General features: G+C 42.9%; 2 protein-coding genes across 3 annotated transcripts in view; one reads left to right on the forward strand and one right to left on the reverse strand.

Moving 5' to 3' along the window:
- The window catches only part of LOC118366594 (beta-galactoside alpha-2,6-sialyltransferase 2-like), a 102835-nt gene extending 85672 nt beyond the window's left edge, over positions 1 to 17163 (forward strand). For both annotated transcript variants that reach the window (XM_052493165.1, XM_052493164.1), the window contains 2 exons: positions 6389 to 6563; positions 14144 to 17163. In XM_052493165.1, coding sequence (XP_052349125.1) covers positions 6389 to 6563; positions 14144 to 14391 — 423 coding nt within the window. In that variant the 3' untranslated portion in view covers positions 14392 to 17163. The remainder of the gene's footprint in view (positions 1 to 6388; positions 6564 to 14143) is intronic.
- tmtops2b (teleost multiple tissue opsin 2b) overlaps positions 9243 to 21036 on the reverse strand; it is an 81129-nt gene continuing 69335 nt past the window's right edge. Inside the window, exons 3-4 of the mRNA XM_052493166.1 lie at positions 20374 to 20607; positions 9243 to 10709 (exon numbers count right to left, since the gene is read on the reverse strand). Coding sequence (XP_052349126.1) covers positions 10494 to 10709; positions 20374 to 20607 — 450 coding nt within the window. The 3' untranslated portion in view covers positions 9243 to 10493. The remainder of the gene's footprint in view (positions 10710 to 20373; positions 20608 to 21036) is intronic.

Consider the following 21036-nt stretch of genomic DNA (forward strand, 5'->3'; position numbering starts at 1 on the left):
TTTTTTTGCAGCAATTTGACCATAATGGCCTGATTCACGTAGTGTCCTATGAATAGTTGAAATGTGTCTGTTACTTGAACTCTGAAGTATTTATTTGGGCTGCAATTTCTGAGGCTGGTAACTCTAATGAATTTATCCTCTGCAGCAGAGGTTACTCTAGGTCTTCCTTTCCTGTGTTGGTCCTCATGAGAGCCAGTTTCATCATAGCACTTGATGGTTTTGTGACTGCATTTGAAGAAACTTTCACAGTTCTTGAAAAGTTCCAGATTGACTGACCTTCATGTCTTAAAGTAATGATGGACTGTCGTTTCTCTTTGCTTATTTTAGCTGTTCTTGCCATAAAATACTTGGTATTTTACCAAATAGGGCTGTCTTCTGTATACCACCCCTACCTTGTCACAACACAACTGATTGGCTCAAATGCATTAAGAATGAAAGAAATTCCAGAAATTAACTTTTAACAAGGCACACTTGATAATTTAAATGGATTCCAGGTGTCCTCATGAAGCTGGTTGAGAGAATGCCAAGAGTGTGCAAACCTGTCATCAAGGCAAAGAGTGGCTGCTTTGAATAATCTCAAATAAATGTTGATTTGTTTAACACTTTTTTGTTTACTACATGATTCCATATGTGTTATTTCATAGTTTTGATGTCTTCACTATTATTCTACAATGTAGAAAATACAAAAAATAAAGAATACCCCTTGAATGAGTAGGTGTGTCCGAACTTGTTGACTGGTCCTATATATATGTGTGTGTGTGTGTGTGTGTGTGTGTGTGTGTGTGTGTGTGTGTGTGTGTGTGTGTGTGTGTGTGTGTGTGTGTGTGTGTGTGTGTGTGTGTGTGTGTGTGTGTGTGTGTGTGTGTGTGTGTGTGTGTGTGTGTGTGTGTGTGTGCATACATACACCTTAGCCAAATACATTTAAACTCAGTTTTCACAATTCCTGACATTTAATCTGAGTAAAAATGCCCTGTCAGTTAGGATCACCACTTTATTTTAAGAATGTGAAATGTCAGAATAATAGTAGAGAGAATGATTTATTCCAGCTTTTATTTCTTTCATTACATTCCCAGTGGGTCAGAGGTTTACATACACTCAATTAGTATTTGGTAGCATTGCCTTTAAATTGTTTCACTTGGGTCAAATGTTTCGGGTAGCCTTCCACAAGCTTCCCACAATAAGTTGGATGACTTTTGGCCCATTCCTCCTGACAGAGCTGGTGTAACTGAGTCAGGTTTGTAGGCCTCCTTGCTCGCACAGGTTTTTTCAGTTCTGCCCACACATTTTCTATAGAATTGAGGTCAGGGCTTTGTGATGGCCACTCCAATACCTTGATTTTGTTGTCCATAAGCCATTTTGCCACAACTTTGGAAGTATGCTTGCGGTCATTGTCCATTTGGAAGACCCATTTGCGACCAAGCTTTAACTTCCTGACTGATGTCTTAAGATGTTGCTTTAATATATCCACATAATTTTCCTGCCTCATGATGCCTTCTATTTTGGGAAGTGCACCAGTCCCTCCTGCAGCAAAGCATCCCCACAACATGATGCTGCCACCCCCGTGCTTCAAGGTTGGGAGGGTGTTCTTCGGCTTGCAAGCCTCCCCCTTTTTCCTCCAAACATAACGATGGTCATTATGGCCAAACAGTTCTATTTTTGTTTCATCAGAGCAGGGGACATTTCTCCAAAAAGTAAGATCTTTGTCCCAATGTGCAGTTGCAAACTGTAGTCTGGCTTTTATATGGCGCTTTTGGAGCAGTGGCTTCTTCCTTGCTGAGCGGCCATTCAGGTTATGTCGATATAGGACTTGTTTTACTGTGGATATAGATACTTTTGTACTTGTTTCCTCCAGCATCTTCACAAGGTCATTTGCTGTTGTTCTGGGATTGATTTGCACTTTTTGCAGCAAAGTACGTTCATCTCTTAGGAGAGAGAACGCGTCTCATTCCTGAGCGGTATGACGGCTGCGAGGTCCCATGGTGTTTATACTTGCGTACAATTGTTTGTACAGATGAACGTAGTACCTTCAGGCATTTTGAAACTGCTCCCAAGGATGAACCAGACTTGTGGATGTCTCCAATTTTTTTCTGAGGTCTTGGCTGATTTCTTTTGATTTTCCCATGATGTCAAGCAAAGAGGCACTGAGTTTGAAGGTAGGCCTTGAAATACATCCACAGGTACACCTCCAATTGACTCAAATTATGTCAATTAGCCTATCAGAAGTAGAGGTCGACCGATTGTGATTTTTCAACTCCGATACCGATTATTGGAGGACCCAAAAAAACTGATACCGATTAATCGTCCGATTTAAAAAAATAAAAATAAATATTTTAAAAATGTGCTTGTAATAATGGCAATTACAACAATACTGAATGAACACTTATATTAACTTAATATAATACATAAATTAAAATCAATTTAGCCTCAAATAAATAATGAAACATGTTCAATTTGGTTTAAATAATGCAAAAACAAAGTGTTGGAGAAGTAAAAGTGCAATATGTGCCATGTAAAAAAAGCTAACGTATGAGTTCCTTGCTCAGAACATGAGATCATATGAAAGTTGGTGGTTCCTTTTAACATGAGACTTCAATATTCCAAGGTAAGAGGTTTTTGGTTGTAGTTAAATATAGTATTTATAGGACTATTTCTCTCTATACCATTTGTATTCCATATAACTTTGACTATTGGATGTTCTTATAGGCACTATAGTATTGCCAGTGTAACAGTGTAGCTTTCGTTCCTCTCCTCGCCCCTACCTGGGCTCGAACCAGGAACACATCGACAATAGCCACACTCGAAGCAGCGTTACCCATCGCTCCACAAAAGCCGCGGTCCTTGCAGAGCAAGGGGAATAACTACTCCAAGTCTCAGAACGAGTGACGTTTGAAACGCTATTAGCGCACACCCAGCTAACTAGCTAGCCATTTCACATCGGTTACACCAGCCATTAGACTGATAGGCTTGAAGTCAAAACTGCGCTGTGCTTGCGAAGAGCTGCTGGCAAAACGCACAAAAGTGCTGTTTGAATGAATGCTTACGAGCCTGCTGCTGCCTACCATCGCTCAGTCAGACTGCTCTATCAAATCATAGACTTAATTATAACATAATAACACACATAAATATGAGCCTTTGGTCATTAATATGGTCGAATCCAGAAACTATAATTTCGAATTTCGAATTTCAAAACGTTGATTATTTCAGTGAAATAAGGACCCGTTCTATATTTTATCTAAGAGGTGACATCGCTAAGTCTAAATATTCCTGTTACATTGCACAACCTTCAATGTTATGTCATAATTATGTAAAATTCTGGCAAATTAGTTCGCAATGAGCCAGGCTGCCGAAACTGTTGCATATACCCTGACTCTGCGTGCAATGAACACAAGAGAAGTGACACAATTTCCCCTGGTTAATATTGCCTGCTAACCTGGATTTCTTTTAGCTAAATATGCAGGTTTAAAAATATATACTTCTGTGTATTGATTTTAGGAAAGGCATTGGTGTTTATGGTTCGGTAAAGTCGTCCAACGATTGTGCTTTTTTCGCAAATTCGCTTTTGTTAAATCATCCCCCAGCGTTGCATCGATTATATGCAACGCAGGACACGCTAGATAAACTAGTAATATCATCAACCAGTGATTATGATTGATTGATTGTTTTTTATAATATAACTTTAGCTAACTAGCAACTTACCTTGGCTTCTACTGCATTCGCGTAACAGGCAGGCTGAAATGAGAGGCAGGTGGTTAGAGCATTGGACTATTTAACTGTACGGTTGCAAGATTGGATCCCCCGAGCTGACAAGGTGAAAATCTGTCGTTCTGCCCCTGAACAAGGCAATTAACCTGTTATGGCTGCAATCCCGATATCGGGATCGATATGACAACTACCAGTGAAAATAGAGGGCGCCAAATTCAAACCACAGAAATCTCATAATTACAATTCCTAAAACATACATGTGTCTAAAATCATTTTAAAGCTATTCTCGTTGTTAATCCCACCAAAGTGTCCGATTTCAAGTAGGCTTTTCAGCGAAAGCACTACTTTTTAAAATGTATTTTACCTTTAAGAACAAATTCTTATTTTCAATGACGGCCTAGGAACAGTGGGTTAACTGCCTGTTCAGGGGCAGAACGACAGATTTGTACCTTGTCAGCTTGGGGATTTGAACTTGCAGCCTTCCGGTTACTTGTCCAACGCCCTAACCACTAGGCTACCCTGCCGCCCTACAAACAATTAGGTTAGGTCTCCACCAAACCACAATAAGCACAGCCATTTTCCAGCAAAATATAGCATTCACAAAAACCAAAAATAAAGATAAAATTAATCACTATCCTTGAATTCTCCATCAGATGACACTCATAGGACTTCATGTTACACAATACATGCATGTTTTGTTTGATAAAGTTCATATTTATATTTTTAAAAATCTGAGTTTACATTGGCACGTTAGATTCACTAGTTCCAAAAACATCAAGTGATTTTGCATAGCCACATCGTTTCAACAGAAATACTCATCATAAATGATGAGATGATAATACAAGTTATATACATGGACTTATAGATATACCACTCCTTAATGCAGATTTCAAAAAAGGTTTACGGAAAAATAACCCTTGCAATAATCTGAGACGGAGCTCCGAACAGAAGCCAAATTAGCCGCCATGTTGGAGTCAACAGAAACCAGAAAATACATGATAAATCTTTCCTTACCTTTGATGAACTTCATCAGAATGCAGTCCTAGGAATCCCAGGTCCACAATAAATGCTTGATTTGTTCGAAAATGTCTGTTACTTATGTCCAATTAGCTACTTTGGTTAGCGCGTTTGGTAAACAATTCCAAAGTCACAAAGCATGTCCACTATAACGTGACAAAATGTCCAAAGGTTCTGAGGTTACAGAACCTTTGGACATTTTGTCACGTTAGTGGACGCGCTTTGTGACTTCAGAATGTTGTTTACATATATCTTGAATAACGTTCCAACCGGAGAATTAGAATGACTTCAGACGAGCGATGGAACGCAGGTCCTTCATCTGTGAACGCGCCTGGTGAAAGCATGGTCCACTCATGGCTGTGGTGACTATTTCCTGTGTCAATCGATCCCCCTTCACATTAGAGTCATCAGACAAAGTTCTATTGACTGCTGACATCTAGTGGAAGGCGTAGGAAGTGAAAACTCATCCATATCTTGCTGTAATTTCAATACCTTAAAATCTGCCACCTCCAGAAAAAAACAGGAAGTGGAATTTCTCAGGTTTTTGCCTGCTATATGAGTTCTGTTATACTCACAGACATAATTCAAACAGTTATAAACTTCAGTGTTTTCTATCCAATACTAATAATAATATGCAAATATTAGCAGCTATGACTGAGGAGCAGGCTGTTTGATATGGGCACCTTTCATCCAAGCTACTCAATACTGCCCCTGCAGCCATAAAAAGTTAACCCACCGTTCCTAGGCCATAATTGGAAATAAGAATGTGTTCTGACTTGCCTAGTTAAATAAAGGTATTAAAACATGTTTTTTTTATCTGCAAAATCGGTGCCCATAAATACCGATTTCCGATTGTTATGAAAACTTGAAATCAGCCCTAAATAATCGTCCATTCCGATTAATCGGTCAACCTCTAATCAGAAGCTTCTAAAGCCATGACATCCTTTTCTAGAATTTTCCAAGCTGTTTAAAGGCACAGTCAACTTAGTGTATTTAAACTTCTGACCCTCTGGAATTGTGATACAGTGAATTATAAGTGAAATAAACTGTCTGTAAACAATTGTTGGAAACATGACGTCCTAAAGTAGATGTCCTAACCGACCTGCCAAAACTATAGTTTGTTAATAAGAAATTTGTGGAGTGGTTGAAAAACGAGTTTTAATAACTCAAAACCGTAGTTTTTACCTCTACATTTATGGAGTGGTTGAAAAACTAGGTTTAATGACTCCAACCTAAGAGTATGTAAACTTCCGACTTCAACACACACACATGCAAATGACTGCAGAAGGAAAAGTACTATCTGTCTCTGTATGTTTGTCTGTCAGTCTTTGCCTCTCTCGCTGTCTGTTTGTGTCAGTCTGTCTCTTTTTTTCTTAGGCATGTCAGTCTAGAGTAGACTATAACTATTACCTCTGTTTCTGTCTCTGTCTCTGTCTCTCTCTGTCTCTCTCTCTCTCTCTCTCTCTCTCTCTCTCTCTCTCTCTCTCTCTCAAACCTCTTTCCTTTCTCTCTCTCCCTCCCTCTATGTCTTTCTCTCTCTCTGTCTCTCTCTCTCTCTCTCTCTCTCTCTCTCTCTGTCTCTCTCTGTCTCTCTCTCTCCCTGTCTCTCGCTCTCTCTCTCTCTCTCTCTCTCTCTCTCTCTCTCTCTCTCTCTCATGCTGTCATACAGTGGTATGCCAGCCCAGACTATAACCTGTTCAGTCCGTACGTGGAGCACCGGAGGCTCCACCCCACCCAGCCCTTCTACGTCCTACACCCGAAATATGTGTGGCATCTCTGGGACGTGATCCAGGGCAACACCCAGGAGACCATCCAGCCCAACCCACCCTCCTCTGGGTTTATAGGTGAGACTATTGCATACACGTACAAGTACACGTGCATACACACATTACGCTCACACACTTACACAACGGTTCTATAAAGCCGGCTCTGTGGTTCTAATGTTAACGTTAGAGAGTGTGAGATGCGGCCAGTCGACCTCTCTATGTTGTGTAATAGAGTGCTTGGAGTCCTGTTATTGTATTATTATAAAACAGCCATACAGGACCCGTACTATAGCACCACTCATTGGGCTATTAAAATCTAGCGAATGTCATCATCAGAACAATGTAATTATTATTATATATTTACAGTCCTCCTGTCACCTCGGGGTCCAGTCGCCATGCCAACGACATAAGTGTGTGTGTGTGGGGGGGAGTTGGCATTATGTGCAATTTTCTATGCCCTAGATACAGCAATTATGACAATAGGTAGAGGTGTGTGTGTGCGCGCGTGTGTGAATCCTGTTTGTTCTAATTCCCCTGAGCCACCACCTTAACCTGCTAAATCATAGTATTTGACCAGAGTAAACAGTCTGGACCAGCTAAATCATAGTATTTGACCAGAGTGAACCGTCTGGACCAGCTAAATCATAGTATTTGATCAGAGTAAACAGTCTGGACCAGCTAAATCATAGTATTTGATCAGAGTAAACAGTCTGGACCAGCTAAATCATAGTATTTGACCAGAGTAAACAGCCTGGACCAGCTAAATCATAGTATTTGACCAGAGTAAACAGCCTGGACCAGCTAAATCATAGTATTTGATCAGAGTAAACAGTCTGGACCAGCTAAATCATAGTATTTGACCAGAGTAAACAGTCTGGACCAGCTAAATCATAGTATTTGACCAGAGTGAACAGTCTGGACCAGCTAAATCATAGTATTTGACCAGAGTAAACCGTCTGGACCAGCTAAATCATAGTATTTGACCAGAGTGAACAGTCTGGACCAGCTAAATCATAGTATTTTACCAGAGAAAACCGTCTGGACCAGCTAAATCATAGTATTTGACCAGAGTAAACAGTCTGGACCAGCTAAATCATAGTATTTGACCAGAGTAAACAGTCTGGACCAGCTAAATCATAGTATTTGACCAGAGTAAACAGTCTGGACCAGCTAAATCATAGTATTTGACCAGAGTAAACAGTCTGGACCAGCTAAATCATAGTATATGACCAGAGTAAACAGTCTGGACCAGCTATATCATAGTATTTGACCAGAGTAAACAGTCTGGACCAGCTAAATCATAGTATTTGACCAGAGTAAACAGTCTGGACCAGCTATACCATAGTATTTGACCAGAGAAAACCGTCTGGACCAGCTAAATCTGAATAGATTATGCATGCATTACTGTTACAGGGCGGTATTTTGTGTTGCGGTGGGATTTGGGTGTTGTTTATTTATACGGTAGTCGTTTAGTCCCATTTGGGGGGAATGATGTCTCAAAGATTTTATTGTCCCCAGTGATGTGGTGGTGTATTGCAGTGTGATATTACATATTGTTTAGGTAATTTGGTCAGTTTGGATTGCTCAGTCGACCAGTGAAACAACAAATCACACAAACGCAGAGAGACTGAATTCAGCACTTTCTTTGTACAGTTTTGCATGAAGGGGCGGCACAAGATGTGGAGAATGGGGGCACCCCAAACGTCACACATGAATTCATGAATTGAAAGCCAATTCTCCCCAATCTAAATGCTGGCAGGTCCGGCAAAGTCCCGTTCCCCGTATTTGAAATCCATGTAGTTCCTCAATAGAAAAGTTCAAGATCACCCACAGTCACCAGATCACCCACAGTCACCAGATCTCCCGCAGCTGCCAGATCACCCACAGCCATCAGTGTAGCAGTCACCAGTATCCTTCTGAGCTGAACTCATCTATTTCCTGTAGAAAGTAGTCTTTGTTCTCTTGATAAACTTTCAGTCTTTGTAGCCTTTACTGGATATCCCAATATAATATACCTAATATATCCCATAGCTTATTGCACTTTAGTCCGTGGCTGCATCTTATTCTACTCCTTTCCAGAGCCTTATGTAGTCACTACTTTGGGGAATCAGTTTTCACAGTTCGGACAGCACGGAGGCTGGGAGTTTGTGTGTGTTCGAGGCGTGGGGTCGGAGTGTGTGTTCGAGGCGTGGGGTCGGAGTGTGTGTTTGAGGCGTGAGTGTGTGTGTGTTCGAGGCGTGGGGTCGGAGTGTGTGTGAGTGTGTGTGTGTGTTCGAGGCGTGGGGTCGGAGTGTGTGTGTTCGAGGCGTGGGGTCGGAGTGTGTGTGTTCGAGGCGTGGGGTCGGAGTGTGTGTTCGAGGCGTGGGGTCGGAGTGTGTGTGTTCGAGGCGTGGGGTGTGTGTGTTCGAGGCGTGGGGTCGGAGTGTGTGTTCGAGGCGTGGGGTCGGACTGTGTGAGTGAGTGTGTGTGTGTGTGTGTTTGAGGCGTGGGGTCGGAGTGTGTGTTTGAGGCGTGGGGTCGGAGTGTGTGTTTGAGGCGTGGGGTCGGAGTGTGTTTGAGGCGTGGGGTCGGAGTGTGTGTTTGAGGCGTGGGGTCGGAGTGTGTGTTTGAGGCGTGGGGTCGGAGTGTGTGTTTGAGGCGTGGGGTCGGAGTGTGTGTTTGAGGCGTGGGGTCGGAGTGTGTGTTTGAGGCGTGGGGTCGGAGTGTGTGTTGTGTGTGTTCGAGGCGTGGGGTCGGGGTGTTCGGCGTGGGGTCGGAGTGTGTGTTCGAGGCGTGGGGTCGGAGTGTGTGTTCGAGGCGTGGGGGTGTGTGTTTTGAGGCGTGGGGTCGGAGTGTGTGTTTTGAGGCGTGGGGTCGGAGTGTGTGTTTGAGGCGTGTGGTCGGAATGTGTTTTCGAGGCGTGGGGTCGGAGTGTGTGTTCGAGGCATGGGGTCGGAGTGTGTGTTCGAGGCGTGGGGTCGGAGTGTGTGTTCGAGGCGTGGGGTCGGAGTGTGTGTCGAGGCGTGGGGTCGGAGTGTGTGTCGAGGCGTGGGGTCGGAGTGTGTGTTCGAGGCATGGGGTCGGAGTGTGTGTTCGAGGCATGGGGTCGGAGTGTGTGTTTGAGGCGTGGGGTCGGAGTGTGTGTTTGAGGCGTGGGGTCGGAGTGTGTTTGAGGCGTGGGGTCGTGGGGGTGATAGAGATACACCTTTTCACTTGGTGCTGTGTGTTTTGTGGTTTGCCAGTGTGTTGAGCGATGGTATTTACACCAAGACAAGCAGACTGTCAATAGAGCAGAGTGACATCAAATGGTACACACACATTAATTCATACACACACATTAATTCATACACACACACAGAGAATCCATACACACACACATTAATTCATACACACACATTAATTCATACACACACACACAGAGTCCATACACACACACAGAGAATCCATACACACACACAGAGAATCCATACACACACACACTCATAATTCACACACACAATTCATACTCACACACACATAATTCACACACATACAGTACAGAATTCATACATACACAGAATTCATACATACACACACAGAATTCATACACAGAATTCATAGCCACACACAGACACAAATTTCATACACACATACACAGAATTCATACACACACACAGAATTCATACACACACACACATGCACACACATACACACACTTCCTCTTATGCATGCAGGACACATGCTCACTATATTACACCCTCCGCCCCATCCACTCACATAAACTTACTTTCTCTTGCACACACATGGACAATTTCTCTCCCACATCCACACACATGCACAGGTAAACACAGCGATCAGTAAACAAATCGAAGTGGCTGGGCACGAGCAGAGGAGAGACCCCCGAGGGTGTTTATGCATGGGGCTCAGAGCGTTCACATTGTGATGGTCTATTGGTTTGCACAGTACACCGCTCAGCTAGCTAGCTACTGTATCATCATCATCCAACGGTCATCATTTGCTCTTCCCCGTTGGTCATCCCGGCGTGCCTGCTCAGGAAGTGACCTCGGGAGGGTTGTTGCGCTCAGTGGCCGGGGTGCTGCAGCCATGGTTGTGGATACCAGTGGAGACCCGGGCGGTGCACGCCACCGTGTTGCTGTAGACACGCCGGTTGAGCTGGATGACGGTGGTCTTGGAGGGCATGGAGGAGAGGCCGTTCTCTGTGGAGCGCCGTTCACACCGGAACAGGATCAGGAAACACCTGTAGAACTGAGGAAGGGAGGAGATATTAGTGGGGAGGGAGAGATTTGAGGGGGGAACAGGTAGGGCAGATATGGCAGAAGGGGGTGAGGTGAGCAGGACAGAAGGAAGAGGTGGAGGGGAAGGCTGTTTCTACAGCAATGAGAAGCAAAAAACATCATCATCCATCTTCTCTTTTTGCTCATTTTGGTTGCATGAACCAACCAGGACTCGTACATGGAGATCCTTTATCATTGTCTATGTGCTCCATGTTTCTATTGTTCCATGTTACCATGGCAGCTGATGGTACTATGACCTGTATCATGCAATTTCTCTGGGTTGTATGAACAGAGTGCTGATATGATGTCACTTCTATTCTTGGCAAATAACACTTCATTTGCACTTTGATTATTTGGTGACCTTCTCCCTTTTGTGTCTATAGCAACAACACACACTAGCAAGAGAGGTCGTGGAACGGTCACCCGCAGAGTGAGTTGGTGTAAACTTTGTTCCGTCTCCCTCGAGAGGTTAGACAAATGTATCCGTTCCCTGAGTTTGACCTGTCACATTTCTCTCCGATGTCCCAAAGCTAAACAGGAAATGAGGTAGGCCGGAGAGGAAAAGCCCCTCTACGGACCTCACTGCATCAGCAGTATAGCATCAAAGACAGTACAGTGTGAAGATAGGCAGAAACTGCTAGTTTCAGAAACTAGCTAGTTAAGCTCATGCACAGAAACACCTCATTGGGTCCAACGGTTGTGTGGCGCCGACCTCGAATGTGCAGGCCATCAAATCAAAGACACTCCTTCGCTATTACGTTGGTTTTGATGATAATTAAAATGTCAGATTACTACAAATCTTGTGAAAGTGACAATGACAGTTTCGCCTACTTAAAACATTGGCTGGAATCTTTGCATTTAGATTTAGAGAAAATTATCAACTAAGGAGTGTGAAAACGGGGATGGATTTGGGGGTATCCAGAATATATATATATGTATGTATGTATGTATGTTGTTATATATATATATATATATATATATATATATATATATATATATATATATATATATATATATATATATATATATATATATATATATATACATATATACATATATACATATACACTCTCGGTCGTCAAAAGTTTTAGAAAACCCCTTGAATAAGTAGGTGTTCTTTTATTTTTACTACATTGTAGAATAATAGTGAAGACATCAAAACTACAAAATAACACATATGGAATCATGTAGTAAACAAAAGTATTAAACAAATCCAAATTTATTTGAGATTCCTCAAAGTAGCCACTCTTTGTCTCTTTGCCAAAAGAGTGTTAAAACAAATCAAAATAGATTTTATATTTGAGATTCTTCAAATATCCACCCTTTGCCTTGATGACAGCTTTGCACAATCTTGGCATTCTCTCAACCAGCTTCATTAAGTAGTCACCTGGAATGCATTTCAATTAACCTTGTTAAAAGTGGAATTCCTTTCCTTCTTAATGCGTTTGAGCTAATCAGTTGGCTCAGTGATTAGTGGTATACAGAAGATAGCCCTATTTGGTAAAAGACCAAGTCCATATTATGGCAAGAACAGCTTAAATAAGCAAAGAAAACAAGAGTCCATCATTACTTTAAGACATGAAGGTCAATCAATACGGAAAATGTCAAGAACTTAGATTTTTTTTTCAAGTGCCGTCGACCCAGAGTTACTGCTGCTGCAATGTAGAAAATAGTAAAACAATAAAGAAACCCCCTTGAATGAGTAGGTGTGTCCAAACTTTTGACTTCATTCCTATATTTTCTAATCTACAATGTTTGTTTGGTTACAGTCATTTCTGTTAATGCATTCAATATATTATTATTCCAGTATTTTACTGTTATCGTTGTCCGAGGGGACACATTGTTTTTCAGAGTGCACAACCTATGCTACACTTGTGAGAAACAAGTTTTGGTTTATTTCATTCCATTTACAAGCTTTGTCAATTTAGTCATTGTCTTTTGTTTGAAGCGCTTCTGTCGAGTAAGGAAACGCCCCAGATTACGCATAGAAGTAAACCTATAGTGTCCTTTTGAGGATCTGATTATGTTTCTGATTGGCTTAACGCACCACCACTAATGAGCTGTGGACCTTCATGCTCTGATCCAGTGGAAACATCCTTCCAGCCCTCTCCCTTTAAATAACCACTCAGCATGAAAGAGAATAATGTCATGCTCTGATCCAGTGGAAACATCCTTCCAGCCCTCTCCCTTTCAGTAACCACTCAGCATGAAAGAGAATAATGTCATGCTCTGATCCAGTGGAAACATCCTTCCAGCCCTCTCCCTTTAAATAACCACTCAGCATGAAAGAGAATGTCATGCTCTGATCCAGTGGAAACATCCTTCCAGCCCTCTCCCTTTCAGTAACCACTCAGCATGAAAGAGAATGTCATGCTCTGATCCAGTGGAAACATCCTTCCAGCCCTCTCCCTTTCAGTAACCACTCAGCATGAAAGAGAATGTCATGCTCTGATCCAGTGGAAACATCCTTCCAGCCCTCTCCCTTTAAATAACCACTCAGCATGAAAGAGAATGTCATGCTCTGATCCAGTGGAAACGTCATAAAACAGGCCCCTGATGACCTCTTATTGCGCAAATAGCCTACAACTGTGTCTGTAACGAGCTCACTGGTTCAGGAAACTCTGAGGGCCCAGACTATAAGTTAGCTAGCACCAGCTTTAGGCCAGACCCAAGTTAATAGTTGATACAATGTTCGTTGTGACAGGCCATGTGTAGCCAATGTGATTTTAGAGGATATTTATTTTTATCAGGATATTTTCTATCTGCAGTCTGCAATGTTTTTATTTGTTGTCTTTATTGGCTATTTATACATAGTTGTCAATGGCAATACGTTACTTTTTAGGTTTGTATCATTTTCATTCATTTTCATGACAATGAATTTGAGATACGAAGACATTATTATAAATTAAATGAAACTGTTCCATGAAAATGTGCCACAACTGGCACGCAGGAAGGTAGAAATGGTAAGATAAATTGGCATTCCAGGTGAGAAAGGTTGCTGACTCCTCATGCAGCCTATAACCGACAACTTCAGGAGAGTGAAGGCAGAATCTGTGAAAGCCAATAGGAGTGGGAGGAGGATAGTCTGGTTAGGTTTTTTTCTTCTGCTTATCTTGATCTTTGGCTCCCTCTTGAGTCATTTGTCTTATTTCATCTAACAGTGCGCTTAAAGCATCAAACAAGCTCAATACATATATAGTTGATTTTAGTAATGTCTATGTATGTAAAAATGCACGTTTTAAAATTCCTACCAATCGATTCGTCTAAAGAACAGATGACTTTCAGTCGATCAAAAAAAAATGTCTGGGAAAGCTTAATGGATTGTGTGTTTTGTGGAAAATGTAACTTTGTGTGTATGCTAGAATATCTAACCCCTCATGCTCTGCCCTGTCGTTGTAATTACAGGCATCCTCCTGATGATGGCGCTGTGCGAAGAGGTCCATGTGTACGAGTACATCCCCTCGCTGCGGCAGACAGACCTGTGCCATTACCACGAGCGCTACTACGACGCTGCATGCACCCTGGGGGCGTACCACCCGCTGCTCTATGAGAAGAGTCTAGTGCAGCGCATCAACACAGGCCCTGTGAGAGACCTGAAGAGGAAGGGCCGTGTCACCCTCCCCGGCTTCAACACCGTCAACTGTGAACTCTGAACTAGGAAGCCACACATGGAACCACCATGACTCCATGCGTCTAAGGGAAAACGGTGCAATAAGAACCCTCTGGACTCTGACCTTCGGGGGAATCCAGAGGCAACCATGTAGAACCACGTATAACAGTGGAGAACCTAAGCCATAGCCCCTCTGTGTGGGATGGGATCAAACTGAAGGGTACAGCTCTAGTCTAACTACATAAGTCAGGATTTATCAACAGAACCCACATCGGTCAAAACCTTGCCTTTCTTAGAGGCAGGGTTGGGTAGGTTACTTTCTAAATGTAATCAACTACAGTTACTAGTTACCTGTCCAAAATTGTAATCGGTAATGTCATTTTTGGATTACCCAAACTCCGTAACGTAATCTGATTACGCTCAGTTACTTTTGGATTACGTAGAAGAAGACAAAAAATCCATCAAATGCATTTGGTGTGTCATCATAGTGGTCATCATTTGGTGTGCCATCATAGTGGTCTCTGACTTGTGGTCAGACTCGCTCAGGTGGAACAAACTTAACCTTGCCGCTTTTTTTCAATGCTTAATTGAATGTTACTGAGAAAACAGAAAGGTGTCATAATGTATTTTTTCGCAAACATCCTTTCTGAATTAAAAAGTAATCCAAAAAGTAATGAGCTAGTTTTTCAAAAGTATCTGTAATCTGATGATAATATTTTTGCTGGTAACGTAACTGATTACAGTTACCAGTTGTTGTAATCAGATTACATTCAATCAGCTACTTTTCAACCCTCTTCAGAGGGTTAACAAGCCCAAGACATGCCCAATATGACCACCTCTATCTCTGCCATTGCTGAGCCGGAAGAGAGAAGAGCTGTCTAGGGTAGCAATAGGACAGTGTTTTTAGATAGAGAAACGTTTTTGATATATTTGGATGGTTTTTGCTGTTGTGAAGCGTTGTTTCTCCAGAGCTCTGGTTGCTCTTCTTTCTTAAAAGGACAGTCCACAGTTTTTTTAATGGTGGGTGTTTGTGTTTTTTAATGGTGGGTTATGGCTCTCATGGGGCGGTAAATTAATGTTTAAGAAAATGAGCAGTGGTCCGCACTGAATGTCTCACACACGTCCAGATCGAACACACACTTTTGAAAAGATACAAACTCTGCATCCACTAGCCACACTCCTGACAACATGTAACACACCTGAAGTTGTATTGGAGATGTACCTTAAAACAATACATACACAACACACACCTGTACACTGTCCATACAGGCACACTGGAACTACACCATACCCTCTTCGCCTTCTAAGTATTATCTAACCAAGATGGAGGTACATTGTTTTTGATCTACAACTGTCACATGTTGCTGTATTTGACATTCCTTAAATGTTATTTTCTATTCTTATTTGTTGTTGTTAATGATTTTGAGTGTTGTTTGCTGCTACTGCGCTTTATGTTACTCTCCTGTCCAATCCCCAAGCTTAGCACTTTAAGACTGGCTAATGACAGGCTGCCACTTCAAAGGCATGTCTGGTGGGTAGTTGGGTACCAAACCCTGGAAAAAACATTGGTTGCCCATTCTTAGGTTTAATCCAGTACACCAAATGATGAGAGGCTAGTGGAAAGGAGCTAAGTAGTAAGAGAAAGGACTCACAAAACGTTCTCAAAACAGCTATAACCCTGTGCCTAGTGGCCAAAAGAACACTGGGTTGCCTTTCAAAACACCCTCAGACTGATTATTCACATATGCCATCCATTTAACTGCAGTGTCATTGTTTAACTTTTTGTTGCTTATTTCATTGTTTAATAGCTGAGATTTAAAGAAGCCTGCTAATCCGCCCATAGCTCAAACCGTCCTGTGTTCTATTAGTGGCGAGTAGGAGAGATCTCTAGTCAAATTCCCATACTGTCCAGTGTCCACCCCATGCCAAAAGGCAATCTGACGCCTCTTTAAAAGCAGCTGTAACTACTGCGCTGATTGACCTGTCACTTTGAATGTAATCAAACCTCTCCTTAGGGCACTTCTCTCTACGAGCACTACCCTGACTGTGTGCCATTTGATGGAGTCAAGAGAATGAGGGTTTCAGTCTGCAGGGTTCAGTAGCTAGCCTGCCTCCCAGGCATACAGCAGAGCGTAGTCTAGTTCTACCTTGAGACTATCGTTCATTATGTCTTTACCGTCGTCATTTTGACTCATACTCCAATATTGGTCTGAAATGACTATTTTGCCTGAGCTTGCAGCAGCCTGCCCTGCTGCGCTGCCGGAGGACATTTCTTATCATTGCAGAGATTTCAAGCAGTAATATCTCCAGACTCACTTTGTGTTTTAATGGCTTTGTTATTTACCCTGACTCTGTGCCAGACTTGCCTACAGTATATTTCAGCTTGTGTGTGTGTGTGTGTGTGTGTGTGTGTGCGTGTGCGTGTGCGTGTGCGTGTGGAAAGGAAAGGAAAGGAGATGGGGGATTTCTCAGAGACCTAGTCTAATAGTTTGTTCTGTAGGATCAATATCTGGCCATGCTGGAATGGACATTGGAGGCTCAGTTGTTTCCAACCACAAATCCGCTTACAACTACTAAGCCTCACCTTTATCCCCAGCTGACCCAATGAAAACAAACAGATCATGTACTTGTCCATCTAACCTATTTGTCACTGTAGTTCTCTCTGTAGCGGCCAGCTAGTGACCATTCCCTGGCCAGGGAAAACATGGAAGGGGTTGATATTGGCAGTCAGTGACAGAATGCAAATAAGAGATGTGTGTTAGCGTGTGTTATTCTGTAACTATGCCCTTGTTCCAGGAACAATGCTTAACCAGGGTTGCATAAAGGAATTCATTCAGTTCTACACATGGCAAACAAACGCTGCTTGGGATAAACCGAGGCAACTGTTGTTGTATTCAGGTGATAGAAGAGAGACCGAACAGGAATACCATTTAGAGTTAGAGCTGTTTTAAATATGTGATGTGAAGGCTGTGTCGGTATGAGGGGAACTCTGATTGAATTTCTTGTAGTATTGTATGTTCTTATTACATTGAATGTTGTACATTTTTTATAAATTGTGTTCATGCAGGGCTCCCTTGGATAGAGTCCTTTGTATTCAATGGAACTCCCTGTAGAAATAAAGGTTAAATCAAAAATAAATAAAGCATTGGCAGTAGTTTGGGGAGCTAACGCAAGTTCAGGTCTCAGGCAAGGTTACTCAGCACGCAAGCGTGGTTCCGAATAACTGTTACACCGGCACCCCAGGCAAGCAAAATATCACACCTGATGGAAAGAAAATATTGGCTTTGAGGAGCCAGACGCACCGCTGTGTCATATGATCGCCTAGGGCCAACCTCTCACTGAGAGATCTAACTGAGGGAAACAAGGCTGTTGTGAAGCTGTCTGGAAGAGTCTCTTACACACAGTATATCAGAAGTATCATCTCTGATTCATCTCCATGCATTGTTTATTATTGATGTTTACAAATCATCAACTGTAACTAGGGTTACAAGGGGAGGGTGCATTACTGGAATCTTTTGAAGTTTTCCAGTAAAATACCAGAATTTGGTATCTTAAAAAGATTTTATGTACTCTTTCACAAGATATCCAGTGGCCCATTTGGGTACTTCAGAAAATCATGGGTGTCTGTAATTATTTCTGGCCCTTTGTGTGGCCTTATAAGATATTTTTTTAAATGATGACAGCTGTAAAACATGATCCTAATGATAAACCATGGACTTGGTGAATACCACTGGTGTTTTAATATGAGGCTTTCAGCATGAAGTTTCCTTTTTAGTTTTTTACACGTATTTCTTCATGTTTTGGTGTCAAACTGGTGGCAGTTGTGTAAAAAGTCAATAAATGGAAGAGTTGCAATTAATTGAAGATAATTCCCTTGTTGCTTAGAGGCTTTTTTGTTCATTAATTGGGCTATTTTCTCTTGAACCATCTGGTCTATCTACTATCCTCATGGATGATATGGACACAGATATAATAAATGAATGCTATATATGAATACATTTTTACATGGTATAAACTACCAAAGTTACGATTGCCATATTTTCTGTTAATTACCAAAATGACTAAAGATCCAGTAAGTTTGGTAAATTTACCGGTAGCATTGCAACCCTAACTAATTGTAACTGTTACGCTTGTGATTGTGACACAGTGATGGTGCAAAAAAAATATGAAATTCATTTGTAATAACTTTGTTTATATTCCAATGGACAGAGCATGCAAGTCTAACCGGAGCAGGGCTATGAGGTTTGAATTGTCCATGTATACTGTACTTTACTGTTCTGTCATTGACTGTACTTAACTGTAATTTAGTCTTTAGAGCTCCAAGTTTAAAAAAAAGACCATGCTGGAAAAATGTCCAATATTTCTACTGGCGCTGTGTATATTGTGTGCGTAGGGATATTCCATGCAGCTGGAAACGAGAGCAGCTATTATTAGCATCTTCATATGTTCTGTAGAAGTACTCCTTGATCAAATGCAATGCCTTTGGCAACGGTAGTGGAATCTTGATACTGTTCCCAATGATTTATTTATTTAACATTTACTTGCTGATGCAGGTAGGTGGTTGGGTGGAAGGGGGCTATGTTTGTCTTCTAGCAGGTGTTTAGGGGGATGAAGACAATGTCTGGCATGCCAGACATCTCCGTTTGGACTGGCATGCCAGACATCTCCGTGTGGACTGGCATGCCAGACATCTCCGTGTGGACTGGCATGCCAGACATCTCCGTGTGGACTGGCATGCCAGACATCTCCGTGTGGACTGGCATGCCAGACATCTCCGTGTGGACTGGCATGCCAGACATCTCTGTGTGGACTGGCATGCCAGACATCTCCGTGTGGACTGGCATGCCAGACATCTCCGTGTGGACTGGCATGCCAGACATCTCCGTGTGGACTGGCATGCCAGACATCTCCGTGTGGACTGGCATGCCAGACATCTCCGTGTGGACTGGCATGCCAGACATCTCCGTGTGGACTGGCATGCCAGACATCTCTGTGTGGACTGGCATGCCAGACATCTCTGTGTGGACTGGCATGCCAGACATCTCGACTGTGTGGACACTGGCATGCCAGACATCTCCGTGTGGACTGGCATGCCAGACATCTCATGTGTGGACTGGCATGCCAGACATCTCTGTGTGGACTGGCATGCCAGACATCTCCGTGTGGACTGGCATGCCAGACATCTCCGTGTGGACTGGCATGCCAGACATCTCCGTGTGGACTGGCATGCCAGACATCTCCGTGTGGACTGGCATGCCAGACATCTCTGTGTGGACTGGCATGCCAGACATCTCTGTGTGGACTGGCATGCCAGACAACAAAGAGAAAGAGGTTGTTTTGGAGGTCCCTGCTTAACTTGATTCCTCCTCCACAGTATGTTTTTTTGATATCTCTCTCACTCGCATCCTTTTCTGTAGGGTGGAGATTCACAGCGCCACAACACTGCCTTTAAAATGGAAACATTTCACGGTTTTTAAGTTGGACGACTTGTAAGTTGTCCTCTGAGATTTCCAAGAGGGCTTTGAGCAAAGGCTGAGAGGAGAGGGGGAGAGAGAGTGTGGGATTCACATCATGACCAAAGTGTTATTGAAAAGCACATTTCATTTTCAGCCTTGGGATAAATGTTATGACGAAAACGTTCCTTTTGATTTGTCATTACAGGTGTTTTACACAAAGGTATTTAAGTTGACTGTTGGTATAAAATTCAATTGGTGTTAATTCATTGTTATTTTTTACCATGTAAATAAAGACATTTGACATGTACAAAGGATTAGTCTGGAGTTATAAAGACGTAGGCCAGGATTCAACCCTTGGATTGCTGTCACAACACAACGTTTGAGCCAGCATCTCAGTGTTTAGCCTAAATGCATTCAGGAACCTTGCCTTTAAAAGACACATTCTCAACAATGTGAGATCGGATTGAATCTCGGCCTTAGATTACCGACAAAACACACACACACACATTACCAAGCACCATTCAATACACACTACAACCCCCCTCCACAAACACCCCCTGCTGCCTCACCTGTTTGTTCATGAGGATGTAGATGATGGGGTTGATGACCGTGCTACTCTTGGCCAGGAGGGAGGGTACCACGGCGGCCACGGGGGTGATGATGCCGGGCCGGCCGAATGTGGCCATCATGGCCACCACGCCATAGGGCATCCAGCACAGTAAATAACACACCACTGTGGTCAGCACCATAAACAGGATGTGGTGCTCTCTCCGCCGTGCCGCAGTCTTACGGATCTTACCCACCTAGAGACAGGAGAGATGAAAGGACAGTGTGAGTGAGGAGAGAAGGAGAGAGTGAGTGGGGAGGGGAGAGGAGGAGGAAAGGAGGAGGAGGGGAGAGAAGGAGATAAGAGGAGAGAAGAGGAGAAGAGAGGAGGAGAGGAGAAGAGAGGAGAGGAGAAGAGAGGAGTGGAGAAGAGGGGGAAGAGGAGAGAGGAGAGGAGAGGTGGAGGGGGAAGAGAAGAGGAGAGGAGAAGAGGAGGAAGAGGAGGGGGAAGAGGAGAGGAGAAGAGGAGGGGGAGAGGGGGAGAGGAGGGGGAAGAGGAGAGAGGACTGGAGAAGAGGAGGGGGAAGAGGAGAGAGGAGTGGAGAAGAGGAGGGGAGGGAGAGGAGAGGAGGGAGAGGAGAGGAGAAGAGGAGAGGAGAGAGGAGAGAGGAGGAGGAGAGGAGGAG

Source organism: Oncorhynchus keta, chromosome 34 (assembly GCF_023373465.1).
Source record: "Oncorhynchus keta strain PuntledgeMale-10-30-2019 chromosome 34, Oket_V2, whole genome shotgun sequence".
In the NCBI taxonomy this organism is placed as follows: domain Eukaryota; kingdom Metazoa; phylum Chordata; class Actinopteri; order Salmoniformes; family Salmonidae; genus Oncorhynchus; species Oncorhynchus keta.